At 39.5% G+C, this 25,190-nt stretch overlaps 6 protein-coding genes and 1 non-coding gene across 11 annotated transcripts in view; 5 read left to right on the top strand and 2 right to left on the bottom strand.

Moving 5' to 3' along the window:
* The window catches only part of LOC115057857 (uncharacterized protein CXorf38 homolog), a 7,466-nt gene extending 3,294 nt beyond the window's left edge, over positions 1 to 4,172 (top strand). Inside the window, exons 4-6 of the mRNA XM_029525083.1 lie at positions 2,141 to 2,290; positions 2,394 to 2,597; positions 2,704 to 4,172. Coding sequence (XP_029380943.1) covers positions 2,141 to 2,290; positions 2,394 to 2,597; positions 2,704 to 2,814 — 465 coding nt within the window. The 3' untranslated portion in view covers positions 2,815 to 4,172. The remainder of the gene's footprint in view (positions 1 to 2,140; positions 2,291 to 2,393; positions 2,598 to 2,703) is intronic.
* Positions 4,173 to 4,350: 178 nt separating this feature from the next.
* Positions 4,351 to 6,767, top strand: LOC115057684 (SH2 domain-containing protein 1A-like). Of its 2 annotated transcripts, none has more exons than XM_029524873.1 (4): positions 4,351 to 4,602; positions 5,235 to 5,295; positions 5,383 to 5,527; positions 6,453 to 6,767. In XM_029524873.1, exons 1-4 carry the CDS (start codon positions 4,451 to 4,453, stop codon positions 6,458 to 6,460), a joined length of 366 nt encoding a protein of 121 aa, XP_029380733.1. In that variant the 5' UTR covers positions 4,351 to 4,450; the 3' UTR covers positions 6,461 to 6,767. The 2 variants fall into 2 exon arrangements, with proteins under 2 accessions (XP_029380733.1, XP_029380732.1); XM_029524872.1 differs by having other exon boundaries at positions 4,355 to 4,602; positions 6,368 to 6,767.
* A 1,374-nt stretch (positions 6,768 to 8,141) lies between these two features.
* Positions 8,142 to 13,371, bottom strand: LOC115057683 (granulocyte-macrophage colony-stimulating factor receptor subunit alpha-like). 3 transcript variants are annotated; one of them, XM_029524871.1, is made up of 10 exons: positions 11,396 to 13,366; positions 10,853 to 10,923; positions 10,588 to 10,628; positions 10,359 to 10,480; positions 10,007 to 10,188; positions 9,495 to 9,622; positions 9,178 to 9,316; positions 8,949 to 9,054; positions 8,601 to 8,682; positions 8,142 to 8,506 (listed from the first exon to the last, which is right to left on the bottom strand). In XM_029524871.1, the coding sequence occupies exons 2-10, from the start codon at positions 10,914 to 10,916 to the stop codon at positions 8,399 to 8,401; spliced, it is 972 nt and encodes a 323-aa protein (XP_029380731.1). In that variant the 5' UTR covers positions 10,917 to 10,923; positions 11,396 to 13,366; the 3' UTR covers positions 8,142 to 8,398. The 3 variants fall into 3 exon arrangements, with proteins under 3 accessions (XP_029380731.1, XP_029380730.1, XP_029380729.1); XM_029524870.1 differs by having other exon boundaries at positions 8,949 to 9,051; positions 10,853 to 13,371; XM_029524869.1 differs by having other exon boundaries at positions 10,853 to 13,366.
* trnae-cuc (transfer RNA glutamic acid (anticodon CUC)) lies at positions 12,938 to 13,009 on the bottom strand. Its single transcript has one exon. It is a non-coding gene; the product is annotated as a tRNA-Glu (tRNA).
* On the top strand, positions 13,116 to 15,912 carry LOC115057682 (caspase-8-like). Its single transcript, XM_029524868.1, has 6 exons — positions 13,116 to 13,306; positions 13,778 to 14,112; positions 14,274 to 14,305; positions 14,593 to 14,698; positions 14,782 to 15,325; positions 15,492 to 15,912. Exons 2-6 carry the CDS (start codon positions 13,785 to 13,787, stop codon positions 15,628 to 15,630), a joined length of 1,149 nt encoding a protein of 382 aa, XP_029380728.1. The 5' UTR covers positions 13,116 to 13,306; positions 13,778 to 13,784; the 3' UTR covers positions 15,631 to 15,912.
* A 655-nt stretch (positions 15,913 to 16,567) lies between these two features.
* On the top strand, positions 16,568 to 18,876 carry catip (ciliogenesis associated TTC17 interacting protein). Its single transcript, XM_029524697.1, has 9 exons — positions 16,568 to 16,688; positions 16,925 to 17,110; positions 17,226 to 17,281; positions 17,450 to 17,536; positions 17,660 to 17,827; positions 17,913 to 18,037; positions 18,343 to 18,419; positions 18,496 to 18,563; positions 18,688 to 18,876. The coding sequence occupies exons 1-9, from the start codon at positions 16,568 to 16,570 to the stop codon at positions 18,874 to 18,876; spliced, it is 1,077 nt and encodes a 358-aa protein (XP_029380557.1).
* Positions 18,877 to 19,357: 481 nt separating this feature from the next.
* casp8 (caspase 8, apoptosis-related cysteine peptidase) lies at positions 19,358 to 24,836 on the top strand. Of its 2 annotated transcripts, XM_029524579.1 has the most exons (13): positions 19,358 to 19,399; positions 19,492 to 19,518; positions 19,925 to 20,090; positions 20,317 to 20,492; positions 20,572 to 20,677; positions 21,587 to 21,716; positions 21,807 to 21,856; positions 21,943 to 22,000; positions 22,207 to 22,271; positions 22,367 to 22,478; positions 22,600 to 22,727; positions 23,841 to 24,232; positions 24,448 to 24,836. In XM_029524579.1, the coding sequence occupies exons 3-13, from the start codon at positions 19,980 to 19,982 to the stop codon at positions 24,581 to 24,583; spliced, it is 1,464 nt and encodes a 487-aa protein (XP_029380439.1). In that variant the 5' UTR covers positions 19,358 to 19,399; positions 19,492 to 19,518; positions 19,925 to 19,979; the 3' UTR covers positions 24,584 to 24,836. The 2 variants fall into 2 exon arrangements, with proteins under 2 accessions (XP_029380439.1, XP_029380440.1); XM_029524580.1 differs by lacking the exon at positions 19,492 to 19,518 and having other exon boundaries at positions 19,359 to 19,399.
* The last annotated feature ends 354 nt before the right edge of the window (positions 24,837 to 25,190 follow it).

Raw genomic sequence — 25,190 nt, 5'->3', positions numbered from 1 at the left:
CTCAGACTGCGGCTGATGTTGACAGGTGATCTATGGGAGGCTGGTCTCGATGATTCTCTGCCGCTTTTCACCACTCTTTTGGAGCGCCTGCTGTCAAGCCTTAGTGCAGTTTAAGAACCACACTAAAATTTCATTGGACAGCCTACTCCCTATAACACAGTGGGAGAAAAGCACCACACGTTTCTTCTCTGTACCTCCTCAGTTCCATTGTAAAGTGCAGCATGGATGAGTTATCCAGATTTCCAATCATTATCATGAAGTTTTGTTTTCAAGTCTACAACACAGTCATAGTCTCCTCGAGGGCGAAGAGATCTGGTCCATGCCTAGTTAATACCCACCTTGAAGTACATGTAGCTCTGGATTTTGTTGAAAAATGTAAAAACTCTGGTATCTGGTGAGGCACAAGCTTTAGAGCAGGCAACAAAATGTTCATGCACCGAATGAACATCATAGCCCAGAGCTTAACCTGTCCAGAAGTCAGTCTGAGCTTTAACCATGAGTGGATGGCCAACAAGGGCCATTGCTTTTAGGGGCAATGGCAGAGCGTACTATTAGGCAAACCATACAGCACCGGGCCCCATGGGATGGGATGGCATTCCCTGGGATGGAATTGGCCATAGGGGAAGTGGTGCAAAGGAGCAGAAGGAGGAAAACTCCAGTCAATACACTGATTTGGCTGCTGACCAACAGAAGACAGAAGAGTGTCTCCTGCTGCTCTGCCCTGTCCTTCAGTTGGCACTGTAACATAGCGAGTTTCTTCTCTTGCTGGAGAATCTACTAGAGAGTCTACTAAACAGGCGGGAAAAGCAGACAGGGATCAGGTAGAGACAACACTTCGAGGCAGCTGGATGTGACGTGTGGCTTTGAAACAGCTCATAATCTTGCCTCTGCACCAGGATGATTATCTGCCACTTTGTCGCTCAGAGTTTTTAGCCAGCCAGTAGTTGTATTTTATTGTGCACCACCCAGTTTGGATAGGTAACTGTTCAGTTAGGGATGAAGTTATTTCGATGTGGTTGTAATTGTGTTGTTGTTGTTTTTTTTTTTGAATCAGTATTTTTCTTTCTTAGCAACAAGTAGTCATTACACCGTGGCACAGGAGCAGAAATATAACTGTAACTGACCTTTTCACATCTCCAAGATCATAATAGCATTGTAGTAAGTTGTGCAATAAATCACCACAAATAGCTCATGAGAAGCTGAAAAACCACCAGTGCAATGATTGCAGCTTTTAAACCAATGTTAAATTTCTCCTAATGCAAGTCAGTCTTAACAATTTGGACACATAAAACTTGGATAAAAAAAAAAAAAAAGAAGCAATGTTTCCTCCTTAAAACGGCCTTGTCCAAAATAAAGATTGCATATCTATCATGATCAATGTACATCTTAATTTAATTGCTGTAACTTAACTTGAACTAATGAAAACAGTGACCTATCAGATAAAAATGTTCACTCCCCATATCCACTACTTGGAACAATCTTACCTGAGAGAAACTGGAGCGTGAAACAGCAGCTGCAGCGGCTTGTCCTTGTCTGCAGGTCAAAGTTTCAATGACAGGAGCTGAACTGTCCTGTCTGTGTGATGTCACCACAGCAGAGTTAACTTCTGACTCAGTGATATGAACTTGCATAACACACAATCATATGAAATGTAAAAATAGCATAATTTATAAAAGATGAAAACAAGAATACTTTTAAATGTGTTGTAGCGTATCAGAGTTGGAGGATAATTTTCATCTCCAGTATCTGATAAAGGTTCTGCCCTGTGATTAACTGGCACTAAGCAAACTAAACAAAACATGAAATACAAATTAAACGCAGTAATAAATAACACACACACCTTGGCAGCAGCGTGAGTATGTCAGTCTAAGTAAATGTATTATATTTGAATAAATTGCTTGGTGTGTTGTACATAAGAAACTGTAACCTGGAAGTTTACTAATGTATTTAATGCTAAATGCTAAAGTAAACAACTACACATTTGGCTGTCGTAATTACAAAGAAAATCAAATTTATATGGAAGCAAAAAGCCATGGATTTATTTTTATTCCAGTACCAGTTTGTTCTATTCTATATGTTCCTTTAAACTAAGCTGTGTGTGTGTGTGTGTGTGTGTGTGGTGGTGTGTTTGTCTGTCCAGGTGATCCGATGCAGGAATGAGTTAATGCATTCCTGTGAGATGCATATGGAAGATGAATGGATGAGACAGTACCAGATCATTCTGAAAAACTTTGTGCAACAGCTCAACCATGTACCACAGATGGCAAAAACTGGACAGGAAATAAATCAGGTGAGTATAATGTGTGTGTGTGTGTGTGTGCGCACACTCATGTATGTGCGTGTAAAGCAATCTATCCACTAAATGCAGGCTGTTCTCTCTTGGCCTTGTGCAGATGTTGATCATTGATCTGTCCATATCTGTCCCTGGTTTGGACCGCCTGGACTCTGCTGAAGTGGATGAATTAGAGCAAGACTGTGTCCACCAATGGAGCACTAGTGCTGATGTGATCAGCCAATGGGAATTTGAGGTGCTACAAGAGAGGCTTCAGGACTTACTATGTGCTGCTGCTGATACAGATGACAGTACAAAGACACAGGTGTGAAGAATAAATACCTATGTTCATGTACAGTTACACTATTCACACAAATTGAGTATAGACGAATATTACTATTAATCTAAACTTCTTAAAACCTTTTCATTAGGACACTGAGCAGTTAAGGATGCTGGCTGGATTCCTGCAGGCCAACAGAGATTTGGGCAAGAGGTTTTCTGCAGAGCTGGAAGCCATCACCTCCCTGGAGGCCAGACAATAAGAACCAAAGAGGAAGAGCAAAGGGGCATAGTGAACAACGCTTTGTGGAACTATCTTAAAACTCCCACAATATGTATAAATGAGTGTAATCCTTCTGAACTACTTGGGTTTTTGAGAAGAGAGTTTTGCATGCGTTATTGCTAATTTCATTGATTGACAACCAGGGAGAGTGAGGTATAGGTAAGGTTAACACATGATCAGAAAACAGCCATACAGTCATACACGTTCATTGGCACAGATATTCAAACACTATACATACTGATTTTACTGCCATGTGAAAGCTGGAGAGCTTTAATTCTGTTAAATGCTTTGAAACGCTGAACCATTTCAACACGATTGCTTCATATTGATTCAGTGGTTCAGAAAGCTTCAGTTTCTCCGTCTCTAAGTTCAGCATTTTCTGATGTGTCAGCAATCAAAAAGGATGCAGCTGCCATTTTTTGGACTGTAATTGCCCGTCCAACTTGTTCAAGTTGTTTTATCAAGAATGAACTGCCATGAGGAGACTGGCTCCGACATGGTGTTGTTTGAGAATCACAAGAAGTCTGAATGTAAAGATTAGGCTCTTACAACATTTAAAGATATTTAGCCACAAGAAGTTGTTTAATTAAAGTCCCGTTTACTCTGGGATGAGAATGGGCTCCAGTGATGAAAATAATGAACTTCTGTTGGTGTCTCGTCTGGTTTTACCTGCTCTACTTGCTGTAAAGCTGCAGCAGCTGGTGTCACCTCAAATTTAGAAAATTTTAATGAATCTGATGTTCCTCTTAAAGCTGGAAATAATGAAAGAAAATCCTCCTTCCCCTGTATTACTCTGTAGATCTGACCCTAACACTAACCTCAGAGCAGGTTGGCTCTATAGCACCACCTGCTGAATGTTTTATATAATACAATAGATTTTGTTTCCTTGATCCAGCCAACCTTTTCTCTAATGTAACAATAAGCAACATTTTATATATATATATTTTTTTAAAGATCTCTTTATTGTAAGAGCAGAATTTTGTTGTTTATGCGGACACAGACAGGCTGTTAGAAAGGTGGAAGCTATATATATATTACCCTCGCTAACCATTTGGAAACTTATATTTATATACATTTGAAAAGGTGCTTAGGGGATTTTTTTATGTGGTTTCCAGTTCCTCAATGACATGGATTTATTTCCACTATAAAGATCAGACACTGTACGTGTACCTACAGTAGACCAGAGTTTGAAGCCTGAATTTGCTCTGCCTGGTTTATTTAATCATAGTTTGATTAGTTCTCCTGAGCACATCAGGAATACTTAATGGGGATTCATCAGCTGGGCTTCATCCTGTTGTCAAACTATCCTTTTACAAAGATAATTAAAAGGTTTTTACTCTTTAACCTCGTTTTGTGTGTTATATGAATTGGTTCCTTATCTGCTGTTTCAGATCAGGCAGCTCACTTCAGTTTCCTTACACATATGCAGACTCATCACATATTTTGTTCAAATTGCAAAATGTGAAATACAGCCACATGAGAGAAAGGTGAAAACCAGAAAAGCTTTTTCCTGCTTCTCAGCGTTTCACGTGATATCACACAGCCGCTCAAAAGTCTGATCTGCTCCACCCAAACCCCCCAGCCACACAAACGTTGGTGTCTGCTTGTGGGGAGGAATGGAGCAGGGCAAGATACTGGTCCAGTCTTTTTACTTTGGGAGAATTGGAAGCGAGGTCACAGAGAGGCTGCTGGAGAGGTTTGGACATGATGGCAGCTTTCTGCTAAGAGACAGCGAGACCGTGCAAGGGGCCTACTGTCTGTGTGTGAGGTGAGCCGACTCACTATTTGTGCAGTTGTCATATCTTTATAAGTTTGCTGAGTCATTCTTCTTTAGACAATTTATCTGTGACTACACTGAGCGCATTTTATAAATAAAGGGATTATTCAAATATGCAGAGACCAGCTGAGAGTTGTGAGTAAAGAGTTGATGTTTGCTTTTCACGAAATACCTTCGTCATATCTCTGCACCATAAAACAGATGTGTTGAGCATTTTACTGCAGCACAGACATAATCTTACTTTTTTATAACCTTTTTACAACTTAATGTTCTATAATAATGTATTGAGTGATTTATGCACATAATTGTTAAAGTTCGAGTATTTTAAATTTGGGTTTGTGGTCTTTCTGAAAACTGAAAGAAGAAAAGACAGGAAGTTAGAGTTTGTTGCAGACAAAGCAAAAGATTCTGACAGATAACAATTTTATTGGAAACATTCATATATGTCATATTCATATATCGCAAACACATGTACACATTCTGTACATATATATACATACTGTATATATATATATATATATATATATATATATATATATATATGTGTGTGTGTGTGTGTGTGTAAATCACTTGTTCAGAGCAAATAAGGACTCTTTTAAATCACTGAAATTTGTGATTTACAGGAAAACGCCATTTGTCCACACCTACAGACTCATACACACCCCTGATGGCTGGCATCTTCAGGTAGGTGAACATCTGCGTACAGGTCACGTTTGTCCACACAGGCACAGACAAGATGGTTACTTGTGGCGTGTGTGTGTGTGTGATCAGATTTCAGGGTTCAGACAGCAAAGATTTCGGACAGTAGAGTCTTTAATAGAGAGCTGCAGAAGGGGCATTGCCTCTGGTGTGGGAATGGCCCCTCTAGCAGAGCCACTGGACAGAACACAGCTACAGCACATCAACTTGGGGGAAGGTATAAAACATGCACACACACACACTCATTTACACTATCTGTTACAATATATAGCAGTGGTGTGCTATCAGGAAACACAAAGTAAATAGTGTTTGACGTGTTAAAGTGGAACGTAGATATTAAGAATGTATCAGGGCATGTATATTTTGAGATGGCAGCCCATGGGATTTTTACTTTGGCTCTTGGATAATCGCAGAAAATAGACATGATGGCGAACAAGAGTCTACAATCATTTTACTCAGAAAACTATATTAGTTCCAGGCTAGCATGTAGGATTTTTGAGTACTGGACACACACCCAGATAATAAAAGTTAATGTTAGTCTATGAACAAACTGCACCACAATCAGATAACTTCAGGATCACAAGCATTTGATGTCCAACTCTCAGTTAGGGTTGAGCAGGAGGCTACAAGGGCCTTTTCAGGGATGCTGGTTCAGTTCAGTTCAGAAGAATACAGGCCATTTCAACTGTTTCAACATGAAAGTCTAACAGCACAAAATCTTGAAATAGGACGGGACGTTATCTAAAGATAGACACAGTGAGATGTTGTAGGTTTGTGGCTGGAAAGCGAGATAGCGTGTCGCTGAATCTTAGTCACTGCGTGTATTTTCCATGTGCCAATGTGCAAAAGTAATCGTGAAAATCTGATTAGTTCTAGTTTTAGTATGGAACACTGAAATATTTAATCTGGTGCATGTTTTCACACAGACAGACACACACACAGTGTGTGCATGTTGTGCAGTGCATGTTTTTGTGTTTTCTGTACATCAAAGACGCCTTTTCAGAGAGGAAATGTGACTCGGTGAACTTTGACACAGTCCCAGCTGTCTCCTCCACAGAGTTTGCCTACATGGAAATGAGCTGCAGCAGCAGTACCTTCTAATAAGGCCGTGTCTTTACACTCACACTAACACTGCTAATCAGGTGGATGAACTGGCGATGAAAGGAGCTAAGATGGCAACATGATGGCACATCGGAGATCTGCGGATTTTCTTTTCTTCATATATTCGTCTATATCAATGTGTATTACTTAAATAACAGTTTCAGCAAGTATTTACCTCTTCACCTAGTAGATTTACTGAAATGTTTTACTGTGTGGAAACGTTGAAGTTTATAATAGTGGTTAATCTGTGGATTATGTTCTTTTTTTGCCATAAAGGAAAGAAATATTATGGAATGATGTCAGGGGTTTTTGTATCTCATGTGTAAATAATACATTTGTGTATTTTATCTCTTTGATCTGTGTGGTTTGTGTGCAGATTTTTTATCTGATGCCACTCTAACAGGTCAGCCTGTCTGAGGGTAACAGTACAGGAAGTATAGTGCTGCTAGAAAAGCAGATCTCCATAACTGCCACAGTTATTTATTCTGTGACTTTATGTAGGTTTCTCACAGTCATTGGTGCCTTCTGATCTTTCAACTCATGGACAACAATCGCTTAACAAAGGGTGTGTGTGCAGTATTCCCAGCCTTGTATCTCTCACCAACCTGTCAGCCTCGAGGTCTCAGATTAGCTATACTGAGCTGAACCATCCCTTTGAGACATCCAAGGTCAAATTATAAAATTCAAGTCAAAACTCTACTTTGCGCAAAATGTTGTTAGCTATATGGAATGCTGTTCTTGAGCAGCTATTTAACAACTCTCAACCTTTGGCTGCAGCCTCTTTAAAAATAGCATTTTACCAGGCATTACGATAGTTTAATAATTTTCCCTTTAATTACAATATATTTTCACAAAAAAAAAAAAAAAAAAAGCAAAGCTTTCTACAGATAATTTTCTTCCTCTTGCTCAGGAAACAATAACTGTGTTAATTATTATGGAATTAAAATTTGTGAGGTTTGGAACTTTAGTTCAGCACAAAGACTGGAGGCAGGAGACAACTAGATTAGTGCAATAAACAGTTCACAAATCCTCCTTGCAGCAGTTTGTATAATATGTAGAAAAAAAACTTTGCCACTGAAGAATGGTGGATTATTTCCTGGTGGGTATTGTTATATGTCCACTGCACCTAGAAAAGTTAATGCGCTAAGGTGAGATAACTTCTGCTGTATCTTAATATTCAACGGTCAGATGAAGAGGTGACGTCTTCTGCACTGGGGAGTTTTTTTTATTTAATTTCTGTCATTGACCAACTCTTGCTTTCAGGCAGATTTAGCATTTGCCTTGCTTTATTATATTCTTGTTTTCTACCATGCTCATTTCTGCCTCTCTTCACTCTACATTTTGTGATTATGTTTTTATTAATCTTAAAAGAGGCTGTCATGGTGGTTCAGTGGTAAGCACTGTCAACTCACTGCAAGAAGGTCCTTGGTTGATTCCAGGCCTTTCTGCGAGGGGTTTGCATGTTCTCCCTGCGTCTCTGTGGGTTCCCTCCTGGTTCTCCAGCTTCCTCCCACAGTCCAAAGACAAACACCTTTAGCTTAATCATGGACTGTAAATAAGCTGTAGATTTAAGTGTGAATGGTTGTTTGTCTCTATAGTGGATGTCAGTCCTTCTATAGACTAGTTACTTGTCGAGGAAGAACCCAACCTTCCCTCAGTGTCAGCTCGGACTGGCTCCGGCCCCAACCAACCCTGGCCAATCAGCAGCATAGATAACAGATGGATAATCATAGAAGTCAAGGCAACTTTATTGTCACAAAAAGCTCCACATATTTTTAATATGAATATATTCCACTTTCTGGACCAGCTCCAGATACTTCAGACATAGAAAATATGTTTTATTAGAATATTTAGAAAAATGTTTTTAATTCTTACATCATACAGCAATATTTGTACTAAAACATTTTAAATTATCGCAATAGCTGAAAATTAACTTTGTGTTTGGCAAAGCGTAAAGCTATGAAACAATAAAAATCCAATTTAACATTTAAGACAGTTTTGGTGCTTGCGGAATAGAAATTTTGTCTGTATTTTGATCCACGTCATCCACCATTGTGATCTCCTCATCTGAGGATGATGGGACAGGAGGGGAGAGCTGGAGATAGGCACAACAAGCAAAACTTTGGCATCCTTTGTTCACTTGTGCTTGTGAGTAAGTATCTATAATATGGATGTATGCATGCACTTACTGTAAATGTGTCATTTTTTTCCAAGAAGAATCTATACTTTTGTGGGGGGCGTGGAATTGGAGGAAACAGGATTTTGAGCAACCTGGAATACACACACACACGCATCTTCAGGAAGTTTAGCCTATTTTGTGGCTTTTCAGAAAGTAAACTGCTGTCACCACCTATGCAGCACTTTTTTCTGACTTGAAGTCATCACTTTGTGACTTGGGTCAGTTTAATGCATAAAGTAACAGCTAACAGAAGTTGATAATAAAATGGATGGGCAGAAAGTGTACAAGGAGCAGTTTGAGTGTGTGTGAGATAGGTCAGTGAACAGGTTAGGCTTTAAGTCAGAGCAAGAAGCCATACCTCTGCTGGTGCATCAAAGCCACGAGGATCATGGGTATTCCAAGTGAAATCGAGATGATCAACACAGTGTTAAGTTTGTAAACCGACTGGTTCACTGCTTCCACTACTAAAAGATGCAAACAAGATGGAGATGGCTGTAAAGAGGTTGTTAATTTCAGGACTATAACAGCGTGTCATCAGGCTTCCATGCATCACCCAATCATCAAATGACTTAAACAGCAGCACTCACTAATAGTGGGACTCCATTCACTCCAGTGAGCAGATCCAAAACATATGTCGCCCTTCCTTGTCCTTATCCTCACTTTGTAGGTGTGTGTGGGATCTGCTATGGGCTCTGTATAAGACAGCTTACTGTCCAAAGTTTTTACCTGTTAGGAAAAGATTAAAATCTTATTCCTGTTCCTAAGTACAGGAAAAACAAAAAAAAAACAAAACACAAACAAAATAATATATTTGCTGTATCTCATGTATTCTCTTCTTTTAATCGGAATTAACATTAACATTCATTAACATCCATAGTAATCCATGCAAGCAGGCAGGCTGTACCTCATCACCCAGGTCCAGCTGGTATACAAAGCAGTCAGGTCCTGATATGTTGTTGGGCACCGTCCATGTCACCGACAGATCTTCATCTTTGATTGTTGCAGAGAGGTGAGAGGGTGGAGATAGGACCTCTGCGGAACATACATACAGAAAATCATATTACATAAAGAAGAGTAGAATTATTGTACCAAAAGTAAAGGCTAGGTCGGCCCAAAACTGGCACCAAATATTAACCACTATACAATTATAGTGGTGTCAGAGCCGCCTTAGTAATCAAGTAATAAGAAAAAAAATCTTAACCATAGATTGAGAAAAATGGTTTAACATGGAGCTGGATTCTCACAATAAAAACCATAATTTATGTTAGGAATGATATTAAAACCTTAAGAAAATCCTCAATAATACGGCAGTGAAGTAATGTACTAAAAAAGAAAAATACTCAGATGTGGCAGAAAAACTATTACGTTTGTGCCTCTTTAGCTTTTGTTCAGTATGTGAGAGAAATTAGGTATTACCTATTGCGGACTTTTCATATGTGTAACTCTTGATGGCTGACTTCTTCGTGCTGTGCAGCGTCTCATTAAACTGGAGTATTACGTGTGACATGTCATCATTCGGGACAGTGAATGCCCTTGAGTCGACTCTTGCATTGGACGATTGGCTCAGAGAAGGAATTATACTTTCATGGTTACAAATACTGAATGAAGAGACAGAGAGAGAGTTACACATTCAAATCAAATATGTTATTTGATTTTTAGAAAATGAATACACCTCTATCTCCTCCTAAAAAATATTCCGTTAGATACTGACTGCCCTGCTATCCTAAATGTAAATTTCTCATTTTAAAAATAAACAACATATTAGCACCTGATGTAGACGGAAAGCTGAACATCTTTCTCTAAACCCTGGAGTGACCAAGAGCAGTTGAGTAGATTTGTTGGATAAAGGATGCAGGTAAAGTTTTCATGTTCCTTTGTCACAATGTATTCCTGCAATAATTTCATAACACAGAGAAGAGGACATAGAAATCAAAATATAACTCTATATTCTGAGCCTTTCTCCTGATCTCTAGAAGTTTAATAATTTAGATTCTCACATCCTTTTCCTCGAAACAGATATCCTCATCACCCTTTGTCACTGTGAAAACATTGTGCGTACAGTTCATAGACTCATAATACGTGGGTGTATAAGTGTCTACATGTATTTTTGTGATTCAGACCATTAGCATTGTTGTGAATGGTGGAATTTTTGTCTTCACGTCTGCAAGGTATTAGTTGTGTTTGAGGACTTTAACATGAAGGTAAGAATTAGATTTAGTGTGTATGTGTGTGTAGTCTGTAATAATAAAAGTCTTACAATACCTTGTATGGCAAATAAAACCAGAACACTGGACCAAAATTCTGGATGGACAAAAAACAACTTCATCGTCAACCTAGGGATTTTACACACACATACAAAGAAAGAAAGACAAAGAGAGATACAGGAACACACACTGATCATATATGGTGGTGTATTACTTTAGCCACATGCAAGTAATTTCCTGACTTTTCATACTTCCCCTTTTGGGTTATTTTACATGAAGGGGTTGACTGCCAGTAAAACATAAAGTACAAAAAAATAAAATAAAATAAAAAATTCCTCTTATGAGTGCTTATTATTTTATCAGTCACGTGAGACTGAGTTTTAAGAACATTAACTCACAACCAAGAGAGTCAGGAACAACTGATTTTGACTGTTTTTTGTTTTGTTTCACACACATAGATGGACATAGAACATTCCTTAACTATTATCTGCTCTATGTGTAAACCTTCTTACACAAATCTAACACAAAATCTCCCCTTGTGTAGTGCTTTGGTGTAATGATGTCCGACAGTAAATAGGAAGAAGAAGAACAAGTTTTTTACCTTCTGTTGCACCCACACCCTGTCGCTGACTGTGAGTCTGTGAGTGGTGTCACTTAGATTAATGACACATCTGGGGAAATAAGAGGCATCAGGAAGCCAGGGCAGCCTTTCACAGCAATACACCGCCACATTCAACTTTAATCACGCCAGTATGCTTGGCTTTTTACTTTAATGTCAAGGCTGATGCACTAAAACTAGCCCTATGTGAAAAGAAATACTCAAGAGGAAAAAGCCACTTCTGAAGAAATTGCAAGTGAGAGGTGGAAAGTTGCTGGAAAGTAATTGAACTCTTGGAAAATGCAAATTACTGAAATTTTTGTGCACGAAAAGTGAAAGTATAGTGAAAATTAAGGAAAGAACATGTTTTTCTATGGTGAATTTCAAAAGAACAGGTAAAGGCAGTGAAAGAAGAAAGATATGTTGTTATTTAAAAGGAAATAAGGACAAAATAAATTGTGGAATGGTAAAAGGAATCTCTGCCAAGGCCAGTGTTAGACAATGTGAATCAAATCTTACAGAAAAAAAATAAAAAAATAAAAAAATAATTGTAAATGTTCCACATTTGCCTCAGGGTCTTTCCCCAGCACATGCACCACCCTTCCAACAAATGTAGTACATACTGCTGATGACAAACCCACAAACAAACCAGTACCAGTAAAAACACAATCTCTTTGGCATAGGGAACAAACGATGGAGGGAAGGAATGAAAGAAGAGAATAAGCCAGAAGAGAAAGATGTACTTATTCAAAGTGTTAATAGTGATAACAGATGAACTATTGACAATAAAACTAATCAGGTGGGTAGTTGACATTAATATCAGCAGCATTCACAGCTGCACCGTAATGTCATGTTTTAGAATAGGCACAATCTAATGCTCTGGTTGTCTTCATTAGAAGAGAGATGTCAGTAAAAGGGGAACAGGTTCTGATGAACGTATGACTCAAATAGAAACACATCATTCTCAGTGTTCCCGAAAATTGGCCACTGACAAAGGGACATGATGCATCTTTGGTGCGATCAGGAAAACATGCCCACACAAAATGGTCTGTTACTTATACATTTTATTTATCACTTTGGGTGATTGTTTGTAGGTCAGCCAAGTTACTTAGAAACATGACAACATCATACTAGTGACAGTAGAATTCAGTGTTGTAAAAGTATAGCTGTTGCAGGGCTAGGTTTACCCAGCTAGAAAAATCTGCCAGATCTTCTTGGCTTAAAACTCATTATGGTATCACATACTGTGCTCTTTCTGTCCTGTGTCCTGATACAGGGTCCTGGCTCACTACCAGCTCTGTGTTACCAGCCTGTTTCAAAGTTTCTTTATTTGTTTGTTTGTTTGTTCTGACCAAAGATGGATGAAACAGGCCTATCATTCAAATGATAAACTGGTATTTATAATGTATATCTTTCCATTTATCATTGAATTCATTGAGATCAGGAATTAGTAAAGTATTCTACACAAAACACAAAACAAGACAAATAGAGTCCTCAAAGGTCAATAACAGTGCAATTTACAGCTTGGGGAGGTCAAAAACTCTGTTCCCTGACCGGGAATCGAACCCGGGCCGCGGCGGTGAGAGCGCCGAATCCTAACCACTAGACCACCAGGGAGCCATACGAAGAATGGAAATGATGACTTATATTTTGTGACTAATAATACCTATGGCGTTGGTATTCTTCTTCTTTGGTAAGCGCGGTGTCTTGACCTCCCTCCGGTGGCTTACGGCTGGAACTGGAGATCTGTTGACGGCGGCTGCAGTAACTCCCGGTCAGCCGCTGAGAGGAGTCATTATATCCGCTCCACATGCTGGTGGACTTGGATCGGACCAACACATGCAACTGCAGCAGACCTCCTGAAGGTGAATCTGACCGGAATCTCACCTGAATCTGACCGGAGACTTTCTGACAGTAAGTCTGTCCTCGCCGCCACAGCAGCCAGCTTTGTTTCCATGGACGGTGTCCGCATGAGACGAGCTGAGCTATCAGAGAAAGGTTTCGCTTTCTTTGATGAATTCTGGGAGTACCGTGCGCTCAGATGCACCAACATGCGGAAATGACAAAAGTTAGTTGGAGTTTACAGTAGTTAGGCTATTAAAACTAATCATAAAGCTTAAAGCTAAATGAAAAATGTGAATTGAAAATATGTTGAGCATAAATTCTGTGTAGCTGTAATCCCATTACTGAGTGAACAAAGCAGTAACTATACTCTAACGCGTTCCTGGTTGTGCGATAATACAATGCTATTGCTTAATGTTGCATGTATTTTCACATGCGCCTTAAGCTAAAAACACACTATTTGGGTGCACTCGGGAGGAAACAGGACAAAACTAGCTCTCATTTCCTGCCATAAGTTATCTTATTTGTTTCTGTCTTCGTCAGACTCAGCATGTCAGCCAAAGGAACACTGAAGCGCAACAAACCAGACATTGTTTCGACTTTGACTGGGGACTATTTATTCATCCTCAACAAAGTCTCGGCGAAAGACCTGATAACTCAACGTGAGTACAATAACCTGAAGAGCATCAACAATGTAAATGTAGAGGGCCACGTTGTGGAGCTGGTAGACAAGATCGTAAATAAAGGAGAAGACACCTGCAAGGAGTTCCTGAACCTCCTGCAAGCTGATGAGGAAGTTCAAACAACTTTCCCTGAGATGAAGTACAAGCTGAATGACACTGGCCCCCTTCTGCAGCCCATCCCTTGTTCAGATGACGGTAAGATAACATCAATAAATAGGTTAGAAAGGACTGTGGAGAGCATTTAACACAATTCCTCAGAGCTGAAGCAAAAGTCTCAAGCTTTAATCAGCATTGTTGATTTAATGTTTGGAGGTGAGGTAATTCAGTTTCTCTCTCTTACTCCTTGATTTCTTCAGGTGCTGTGTCACAAGGCAACAAGAAAGAAAAGGTGACCTCTTTATGAGATACACAAACAGATCAGTCCGTGTATTTAATTAGCCTTTGATGAAGAGACACAATAAGATTTTAAAAACTTTCAATAATAATTATAAAGTGCTTGTTAATCCCTACGAACATATACACACTTTCATATATTAATTTAGTGAAGACAGTAATTTCACTGTCTTCACTAAATTCATTCAATTTAATTCAGTGAAGACAGTTAAATTACCGCTTAATTAAGGATTAACTGAAAGTCTTTGTGTATTTATGTTATATTTGGTCCAATGTTTTTAGGATGAACTGTACCAGATCAAAAGCCATCCTGTCGGTCTTTGTTTGATCATAAACAATGAGATTTTCACGGGCAGCCAAATGAGGAGGGGAACCAACAAAGATGCTGGTACGTTATAGAATAGTCAACTTCCATATCTTACACAGTAGTCCTCTTTGTTGATGATGGACAATTAAATGTTTGTCCTGCAGATTATTTGGCAAAGGTGTTCAGCTGGCTGGGGTTCAAAGTGCTGATGTGTAAAGACCAGACCCAGGACCACATGGATCGGACACTGAAGTGCTTTGCTACTCTGAGTAATGTGTCTCAGCTGCAGGAGTTCAAGGTCATGGAGTGGTCTGACACAGAATTCATTGATCTTCAGCAGGCTCCTAAACATGGAGATGCATTTGTCTGCTGTATTCTGAGTCATGGAGAATTGGGTTCCGTCCTTGGGGTCGATCTGAAGCCGCTCTCCATTAAACAAATAACCAGAAATTTCAAGGCAACCGATGAGTCTCCTCTCACCAGCAAGCCAAAACTATTCTTCATCCAGGCCTGCCAGGGAAACAAAACACATCGTGGAGTGTCGTTAAAAGATCTCGAGGCTGATTGTTCTGGATCATCCATTCCTGAAGAAGCTGATGTTCTTGTTACTACTGCCACAATCGAAGATTATGTCTCCTTTAGACATCCAAAATATGGGAGCTGGTTTGTTCAGTCCCTGTGTGAGCAGCTAGAAGAAGGCTGTCCAAAGTAAATATGAACTCAATTTTAATATTTAAGTTTGCTGCTTGAGATATAGAAATATTTATAATATAAGCAATATTTTAAGATATGATGTGATATAATTATTACTTTAGTGTGTACACTGTTTACTATTTGATCATAATTTCTGCTGTAACGCTCTATATTGTTTTAGGAAAGAAGAAATCCAAAGCATCCTCCTCCGTGTCAACAACCAAGTAAGCCAAAAAGAGGCCTCTGAAAGAAAGCAGATGCCTGAAGTGAGGCATACCCTGAGGAAGAAACTTGTGTTGTCACCAAAGCCCACCAGCTAAATATCCAGAAATCATGCAGACACTATATACATCATTTTATGTAATCGGTTTAGTCAGAGGGGTTTTGTAAATTTCTTTTATCTTTTTAGAGCTTTTGTTTTTTTAATCTTTCATACATTTTTGTATCAGACAAAAGGGAGCACAGCATGGTCCATGGTCCAAGTTCTAATGACAGTTGACCTATTATACAACACTTTTTGAGAGCTTTTTTTAAACACAAACCTGAAATGCTCACTCATGGTGTCATTTACAGTTTTTAATAAATTAGTTCATAATAAAAAAGTGAATCTTGTGTATATTTATTTAAATGACGAAACTTTGATGATTCAATGCTTTACACTAAACATTATTCATGTTTCCTCCATTATTTGAACAAGACCAATCAAGCTTTAAAATATTTATGTAGGATTAATATAAAAGTTATATATTTTATTATAAATAAATCTGTATTTTGACAGTAAAACATTCTGCCATTTTTTTTTACTTCTATTTGTCTTTTAAAGTGTGTGTTGTACCTCAATTATCTAGTCACAAACTTTTGTGACTATTTTTGAATACATATTTTGAATATTCAATTGTATTTTCATTAACTTTTTTTCAGGTGCTAATGGTCCTCTATGTAACACTGTAGAACTGTAGGTTTTCGTTTCATTTGGTAGGAATTACGGTACCTTGCTCAATTGCAGATTCGGCGACGCACTTCGATCCGTCTTTACGGTACTGCAGCGTCGTTTCCATGACAACTCAAGACACGACTCCTCTTTTTCCGTGGGTGAAGACGCAGCTCAGAGAAGTCAATAAAAAACAGCTAGCTTCAAAAATGTCAACAATAACCTACCTGTCATGTGAGAAGCGTATCATGTAAAGCTGCTACAGCTGGGTATAAACTTATTTAACGACCAAAGCTGCCTGCCGAAGATACAAGGCGGCGAACTGAATGGAAGCTCCGCCGGAGGACGAGGCTCCTGTCGGGCCCTTGGTGGGCTCTGCAGGACCGAGCCACGGAGAGCAGAGTAGAGGAGCCTCGGACGAAGCGATCATATTTATGTCCAGCATCGGTGGGTTAGCTGTCAATTCTTTCTATGGCAGTCTGGTCAACAGGAGACTGAACTTGCTCCGAAATGAGATTTTGCGCTGACACCGTCTGCTTTTGACATCCTTTCAGTTGCACAAGCCACTCAGTATATGCAAAATCTGCAAATAACACATTTCTGAGCTACAGATGGTTGTTTGTGCGTTTAAAATTTCTCCACTGTGTATTATGTCCTAGCTGATGTCCACCCACTTTTCTCAGAGCCTGCAGAGATCCAGAAGTGTGCTTTCCCGGACTCTATGGTGACTGTTTCAGAGGGTGGCACGGACCTGGGGAGGTTCAGTGTGACTGTAGAGTTTGCCCACAGAGCTCAGGAGCCCTGCCTGATGTTGCATGCTCAGAGTCAGGGGGCTATTGACGGCTCCCCCTGTGGGACTACAGTGACAGGTGACAGGGAGCTTGGACTGTCCAGACACTTTGATATTTGTGTTTTGTTACTTTACAGATCACTCAGTGGAGCTCATCTTCATAATCTTTCTCTTATCTTCGTTGATATTTTAAGCATACCTGAATGCGAACCTGGAGGTGCTGGAGGAAGATTACCATGAGTATGTAAAGGTAAGTCATTGCCAGCAGAACACACACACACACACACACACACACACAGAAAGAGAATGAGAGAGAAAGAGAGAGAGTAGCTGTTGCACCAATGAAGAACATTCAACACAATCTGCCTTTTATTATCTTTCTTATTTTTCATTTTTGCATTTTAAATTGTTTCTATAGCTTGAAGGCCGCAGCTGGGACAAAAGGTGTTACATGGTGCAGCACAATGGGCAGATGATGATTGATAAAGTTACCACTATAGGAGAGGTGAGTGGAGAAACAACTGTGTGAGCCAGCTGACTGAAATCCTGCATTAAAATCCTATTAGCACATTTCCACATTTACATTTCCATGTAAAATAGATGCATTAGTGTGAACATGTGCATGCAGGAGGTGACAAAGGAGAGTGTTTCTTATCCCAAGTCCACCTTGAGTGGGCTGGTAACAGAGGGTTCCATCTTGCTGCTGATGCGCCTGATTGCTCTGAAGAAGAAAGTACCAGCACACATGCGCTTCATCTCCTTCGATCAGGGATTACACATCATCCACACCACCTTTGTAAGTATTTACATTTATGTGAGTGCTCTTGTTCAGACAGAGATTTAAGAGTGGACTCCTTGTGCTTATCTGTCTGTCTGTTCAGGGTGAGCTGGGTCTGAAGCAGATGGATGTCGGAGGTAAGACTGTGGAGGTATTTGGGATAGAGAGGATTGTTCACTCTGTGGATGAAAGCCCAACTACCTGGCAGTGCTACTTCCTGGATGATGGGTACGTTGCACAACTATCTCTTCTATTTCAACACCTTGGAAATTTGAAAGGTGCTTTGCTTTGAGATTTAGAGAGATGCAAGGAATGGATTTAAGTTCAGTCCTTTTTTTTTCCATGTTTGTGAGTTGAATTGTTTTTTGTGTGTGATTATTTTTCATTTACAAAAGACCAACCCTGCATTCACAGCAAGTGTGTCCATTATAACTTAAATACTCAATATTAATATTTCTCGATGCAAAAAAAAGAATACCTTGTGTGATACTTTATGAATTGGTTCTTTCAGCACTTTCTGTTTTTTTTATCAGACACTTGGCCAGCAGAGTGCAGTTGGGATCGCCCATAACCATGAGGCTTCTTCAGCTGCCATCACAGATAGAAAAGGGTAACCATTCACATATGTACAGCCTGAATCTCTAAAAAAACCAAATAAGTGATGGGATTTGTATCTTTGATGATAGGTTTTGAGAAAGTTCCCTTGGTTTGGGAGGAAGACATGCAGATGCAATCCAATTTCTTGGACAGAAAGGTGAAACTGGCTAAATGTTGAAGAGCAACTTTTTTTTCTTTTTTTTTCAGATTGACTGTGTGTTTCTTCCCATCTAATTTTACATATCAGAATATGAGTGAGTGTGTTTGTCTCACTATGACAGGAAGAGCTGAGGGCAGACCACGCTTCATACCTAAGACATCACCCAGAGATCCGTGCCCTTATATCTGACTTCCTGCAGCTGTTGTTGCTGAGGAAACCAGACGATGTCTTCCAGTTTGCCAGAGACTACTTTCTCCCATTTGCGTCTCCCCGTCCTCCTGGATCCAGCCTCAAAGCCTCATTATCCTGAAGGCACATCAAGGGCTTCGCTCACAGTGTCACCAATTTCTCTACTGATTTGCTTTTTATTTATCACTGCACTTGAGGAAATATAGTGATGTGAATAAAGTGTTCTTTATTTTGTTTTGTTTTTAACCGTGTTTTTTGCTTGTTTGTTCATATGGCTTTCTTTCAAACTTGTCCAGGCAAAGCCCGTGTGTGCTGGTACTAGTTAAACTGGACTGACGATGAGGCACAGTCTGTCTTTAAAAATAAAAGCACAATATCTAAGATAAAATATTATTGCATTGAAAGTTCTTCTTCAAATCAGTAAAATTTGAGCTCTGGACCATCATTTTGGTTGTTCTTGGGTCCTGTTTTGTAGGAGGGTGAGAACTATGTCTTACTATGTCCTACCCATAAATAAACACTTTCTCGTGTATCGGCTTCATGCTACCAGTTTAGGGGGCTTTTATTTTGAAACTCGCTGACTTCCTCCAAAACTGAAAGGAACGGGACTTCCGAGTGAACAAGTTGGCGAGAAGCTGCAATTGGTAACTTACTTGGCCTTAAGTCTTACTTTTAAGACCCAAGTTTGTTTGAATGAATTAGGTAACACAGATCTATTGTGTTTTTTTGACGTTAGCTGATGCTCAACGGCGAAACAACAGCGGTAAGTTTTATCGCCGTGTGTCAGCTCAGAAGACGGGACCTCCAAAAGTTAGATAGACTTGATTCCGGAGTCAGTCTGAACTTACTGTCTTTCTACTTTTTTTGTCAGAAACAGTCAAACAAATAGCAACACAACTATTCAGCATCAGTAAATACACGTTCTCTCCAGTTTACGGAACAACTAGTGGTGTTAGAACTGTTAGATTGATACTGAAATACCTCAGACATGACGTCATTAGTGTAGCGATAAATTGGTAGGGCTTTTTGTGAATTTTTTGTGTATCTATTGTCATGTTGCCTCATCAAGTAGTTTAGTTTATCATATACACACACACTAAACATTATTCATGTTTCTTGTGTGTGTGTGTGTGTAGCTTAATATCTCCTCTGTCTGTTTCCCATGGCAGACCTGAACCTGCAGGACGCTTTGAGGGCAGCAGACCTGATTGTGGCGGTGGATCCATGATGGATAGACTGAAACTGTTCCAAATAGATGATGAACTGGGCTCCTCCGAGGTTGCAGCGCTGTGCTTCTTGTGCATTGGTGTTGTCCCAAGGAAACGCCTGGAGGGGGTTAGTATACAGACATGTGACTGTCTACAGGAAAAACTAACCTAGACCTTAGACTTAGAAATATGTCAGTCCATCACTCCTTGACAATCATAGTACAACCCTGAACTCTTGGTGATCATTGACATTGAAGTCAGACATTTGATGACTCCACATGTAGACCTAGATGTAACTTTGAATTGTGTGACAGGGTTGTAAAGGTCTGAATGTTTTGGTTTTTCTCATGCAGATAAAGGATGCGAAAGCACTGTTCTTGAAACTGGAAGAAAATGGCTTGATGGAAGATGGCGCTTTCCTCAGCCAGCTTCTCAACACTATAAATCGTGTAGATCTCCTCAACCGCCTGGAGACCGACAGCAGGGGGGTGCAGGAAACTGATGCTCGTCCTGTCCTGTCAACATACAGGTACAAGTAGTAAGAAATTCTGTCTGTTTTTTCCTTGTCTGTTTCCTCTTTTTCACTCCTCCCCCATGCTGTCTGTCAGGGTGATGCTGTATAAAATATATGATGACATCACTGAGAAGAATTTTGATACAATGAAGTTTCTTTTGAGCCAAAACCTGGGCAGAAGACAAATAGAAAACTGCAATGTGAGTACGCCGGCATGTTGTAAATCACAGCTGTACCTCAGTTATTTTAACCTTACTTATTGTCTTCAAGCTTAGAACCTTATACATAAAATTAGGAATGAAAGGTTTAACTACATTCCCTTCAATGCAATAACCACATCATTGTTGTAGTACCTTTTACACAGTATTTGTACAAAATGTACCTTTCTAAAGCTGAGTTAACTTTACCTACTTTACCTGCACGCTCTATACTTTCATGCCCCCTACCCGAACCAGGGTCCGTATCCCCACCCCGCTTTAACTGGTGCAGTTGGTGAGAGGTCAGAGTAGTTGATGGTAGTGCTGCTTGACATAGTTGTCTTGATGCGAGGAGCGGTGATGGCTGGCATCAGGGGGTGACTCTGGGACGCCTGTGATCGCTGTCTAGCCTTCTGGAGGTGTTGTGGGCCTAACTAGACGAAACACCGGTGAAAGGAGATTCCCACCTGATGACCCCAAAGACATGATAGCTATCACTGCTCACTGGCCTAGTTGGATATTATCTGTAGGGAACATAGAGCAGGGTGAAAGTTTGCTGCTAGGAAGGTGATCACTGAGTCTGGTCCATTTTTTTTTTTGTCGCACAAGTTTCTTGTGTTTTTTCTAAATTCCTACAAATAGAATCGTTCATACTCTCTCTTCAGAATTTCATTTCCTATCACAAATTTCCCTCCTAATTTTTTAGAAATATGAATATGATAATATGAAGTTCAAAAAAGCCAATTTAAGATGATTTTGTTTGTGCATTTTAGCATTGTTAAATTTTACTCTCTTGATTATTTATGTTCTAACATTTTTACTTTCCCCAAAAGCTACTTTTTAGTATTTTTGTGTAGAGCTGCAAATCTTCTGTACACGCAAACAAAACCAAGTATTCTCACCTAATTGCAGACAGCGCTCGACCTATTTTCTGAAATGGAAAAAGCTGATTTACTATCTAATACAAAGCTTGATGAGCTGCAAAGAGTACTGAGAAAATTTGATCATAAACTGTCTGAGACTGTACAGGACTACATTGACGGTAAGAGACTCACTCTCACTTACATGCACACATATGGACATTTTTATTTTGTATTTACAATGATGATGACTGTACTTTTTGATGATGCAGCCCAACAGAATCTTACTAGATTACATCCTCCTGTTCGTATGGATAACCAGGTGTGTGTGCAGAAATGATTGGGCTTCTTTTTTTTTACTATTACGCTTCAAGTCTAGATCATTGACTGCAATGTGTCTCTTACCAGAGGGCCAGCAACATCTGTCAGCCAATGCAGCCTTTAAGATCTGAGTCCGTGCCCGGTTGTAAGCATCTTTTCAACTGTATTTTACCTGAAATTCATCCTTTACAAATGACAAGCGTACTTTTCATAAACACATAGCCATTGTATTCGGGCCCTTGATGGCTATGCTACACCTCAAGGGCCCTTTACCTCACTAGTAAAGATGTTTATATTCAGGCTATAGTTTGTTTCTAATGGCTGTACATTTCTACTGTTTTTATTATCAAGCTGAAAGACAGACTGTCTACACTGATGCTACACCAAACAGACAGGCTGAGTCTGTTATTGAAGAGGTAGCTGTTCTCAAAAGCACAGATCTCTCATTCATTCATTTAACAGAACATTAATGTCTAAGATTTGTCTATGTGGTGGTGTTTGTGCCCTGTAGACAGACTACTACATACTGAGAAACAATCCCCGTGGTAGGTGTGTGATCATCAATAATGAGAAATTCGATGGATTTGGGCTGAAAAATCGAGAAGGAACTCAGGAGGATGCCAGTATGTAACAATGCATTTTAACTGCCATGTGACTGATGACTGAGGATACACAGGGACGCTCACATGTAATTTGATCAAACCTACCAATGTTCTTCAATTTGTCTTTCCTAAATTGCTACAGAGGCTTTGAAATCAGTGTTCACCCGCCTTGGCTTTACCGTGATGATTCACAATGACCTGACTGCTGACAGCATCCGACAAAAACTATCTGAGCTAGGCGAACAGAATTTCTTCAATGATGATGCTTTGGTGAGTGATAATACGTGCTGTAAGAGCAGCATCGCCACTGACTACCCTATATTTCTTACTACTCGGGCTGTAAACCCATAGTTAGGCAGTATGTAAAAGTTCTTTTTGGTTTATTGCAGAGAGTTAGATAGGTTAGACATCACCACTACTCTGCTGTTGTCCCAGTCATTTTTTTTCTTCCTCAATTTTTTATATCAGATCACAGCATCAATTCAAGCATCATGAACAGTCAGACCCTTGCATCCTTATACAGCAGGCATGTAAAGTTATAAACAAGAAGTCTGAAAGATATTAATCCATCTTTGGTTTTGTAATTTAGTTTATAAATGTATCAATTATTTAATCCCAAGTCTATTTAAAGATACATGCTTTCACATTTCTAATTGAGTGTGGATACAACATCCTTTACAACAAAGCTACACAGATTTCTACCTTATTGTATAGTACAGTTTTGGTTTTTTTTGTTTTTTTTAACTGAGTGCATTACTGTCATGTCTGAAATGCAGCATAGTGATTTATGATCATGACGTGAACATTAATTACAATGTGCATGTAAAAGTCTAATTTAACTGCAAGTTGACATTCTACACTTATTGATTGATAGTATTATGCAAACAATCTAGGAAAATGAAGTGAGTGCAAGAAAGTGAATTAGTGCATTTTCCAAGTATTACGGGTCCTGTAACCAGAGAGATGCTGCAGATGTTTTACCAATGTGTGTGGTGGCAAGTATACAGTTCTATGCTGTTGTCTGGCGGGGCGGTAGCAGAACACAAAAAGATTTATGGTGACTGGACCAACTGGTAGAAAGAGCTGGCTCTGTAATTGGAACCAGATTAAACTCACTGGAGGCTATAGTGGAGCGATGCCTGCAGAAAAAGTCATCTTAAGATATTCAGATCATTCACATCATAACATCCTAGTGGATCAGACACAGCCACAGCAGTGGACAGTTTATCCATTCATAATGCGGGATGAAAAGGTACAGAAAGCTTTTAATTCTAGCTGCAGTCAGACTTTACAGCTCTTTATCAATTAGTAGATAGTATACCAAAAAGCACAATTTCCCTCTGTGGATTAATTAAGTTTTTCTAACTCTGCTCTTGAACTTAGGTTATTTGTGTGCTCTCCCATGGAGAGAAGGGATGTGTCTTTGGCACTGATGAGAACAAAGTGTTGCTGAAAGAACTGACGTCACCCTTCTCAAGCAAGAACGCCCCCACTTTGTCAGAGAAGCCCAAACTATTTTTCATCCAGGCGTGCCAGGGGAAGAGCTTCCAGGAAGGATCTATGCCTTTTCCTGCAAGGCCAGGAGATGAGGAGAAAGTCAAAGAGAACCGCCTGGAGGAGGATGCCGGTCCAATCTATTGCAAGAAGGTGCCTTGGGATGCCGATTTCCTTATGGGCATGGCCACTGTGCCAGACTACAAGTCATTTCGACACACTTCCACAGGCTCAATTTACATCCAGGAGCTGTGCAGACAGCTGATCAGAGCAGCAGAAAGGTGAGACACTGCACACTAAGTTGACTGAAATGAATTTGTTTGGACCCCAGTTTAACCTGTCATAAAGGATGAAAACCTATTGATTCTTAATGAAATCACTCCTTGCCAGAGGCTCCCAATGGTTAGCTGCTAATATAGGAGCATAATATATTATGAAAACACAGAGAATTTCTTGAGACTTACTGTTTTATATGTTTCTGTTGTTTTCTGTTCAGCCCTTATAATGATGACATACTGAGCGTCCTGACACGGGTGAACAGGGAGGTCAGCAAAGAAGAATTCCTAACACACAAACAAATGCCAGAGCCCAAGTACACTCTGACCAAGAAATTAGTCCTCAAGTTTGTGTGAGCTGTCTGGGATCAAGTGCAACAACGTTGATAGGCCATATTATCCATCAACAACGCATGTGTGTGTGTGACTGTGGATAATTCTGTGTGTATGTGTAGGTACCATGTGTGATACTTACAGTTGGATAAATTTTAATGTCAGAGTCTTCATTGTTTTCCTGAAAACATGTTGTGTTATTCTAGAGATAAAAAAAATCTATAAAAACAAAATCTTACATTTTAATAAAAAAAAAAAACAAAACATGCTGAGCGTGTTCTGTTATTGTGTGTAAACTAATTGATTTATGGTTTTGATAATATAATAATAAAAATTTAAGGAAATTTTTCCTTCTAAATAAATTCTACTTGTATTAGTGGTTGTATGGTGTCAGGTGAGTCAAATAATCACAATCAGGATATCTAAAAACTATGGGCCCAGAAAAAACAAATATTTAACATACTTAAAAAAAAAAAGTGTGATTAGATAGAAGACGTATGCAGAAATGTACTTAAGGACAGCACTTGAGTAAATGTGAGTTTTAAGTTGTTACATATTTTCACACGGTGAAATGGGGAGTGTGTGCAAAATGAGCCAGCTGAGCCTGGCAGGTCCCGTTGGACACACAAAC

The sequence above is a fragment of the Echeneis naucrates genome, chromosome 17 (assembly GCF_900963305.1).
Source record: "Echeneis naucrates chromosome 17, fEcheNa1.1, whole genome shotgun sequence".
Taxonomy (NCBI): Eukaryota; Metazoa; Chordata; class Actinopteri; order Carangiformes; family Echeneidae; genus Echeneis; species Echeneis naucrates.
Note: the sequence above shows the minus strand (reverse complement) of the source record. Positions and strands in the feature narration are given on the sequence as shown.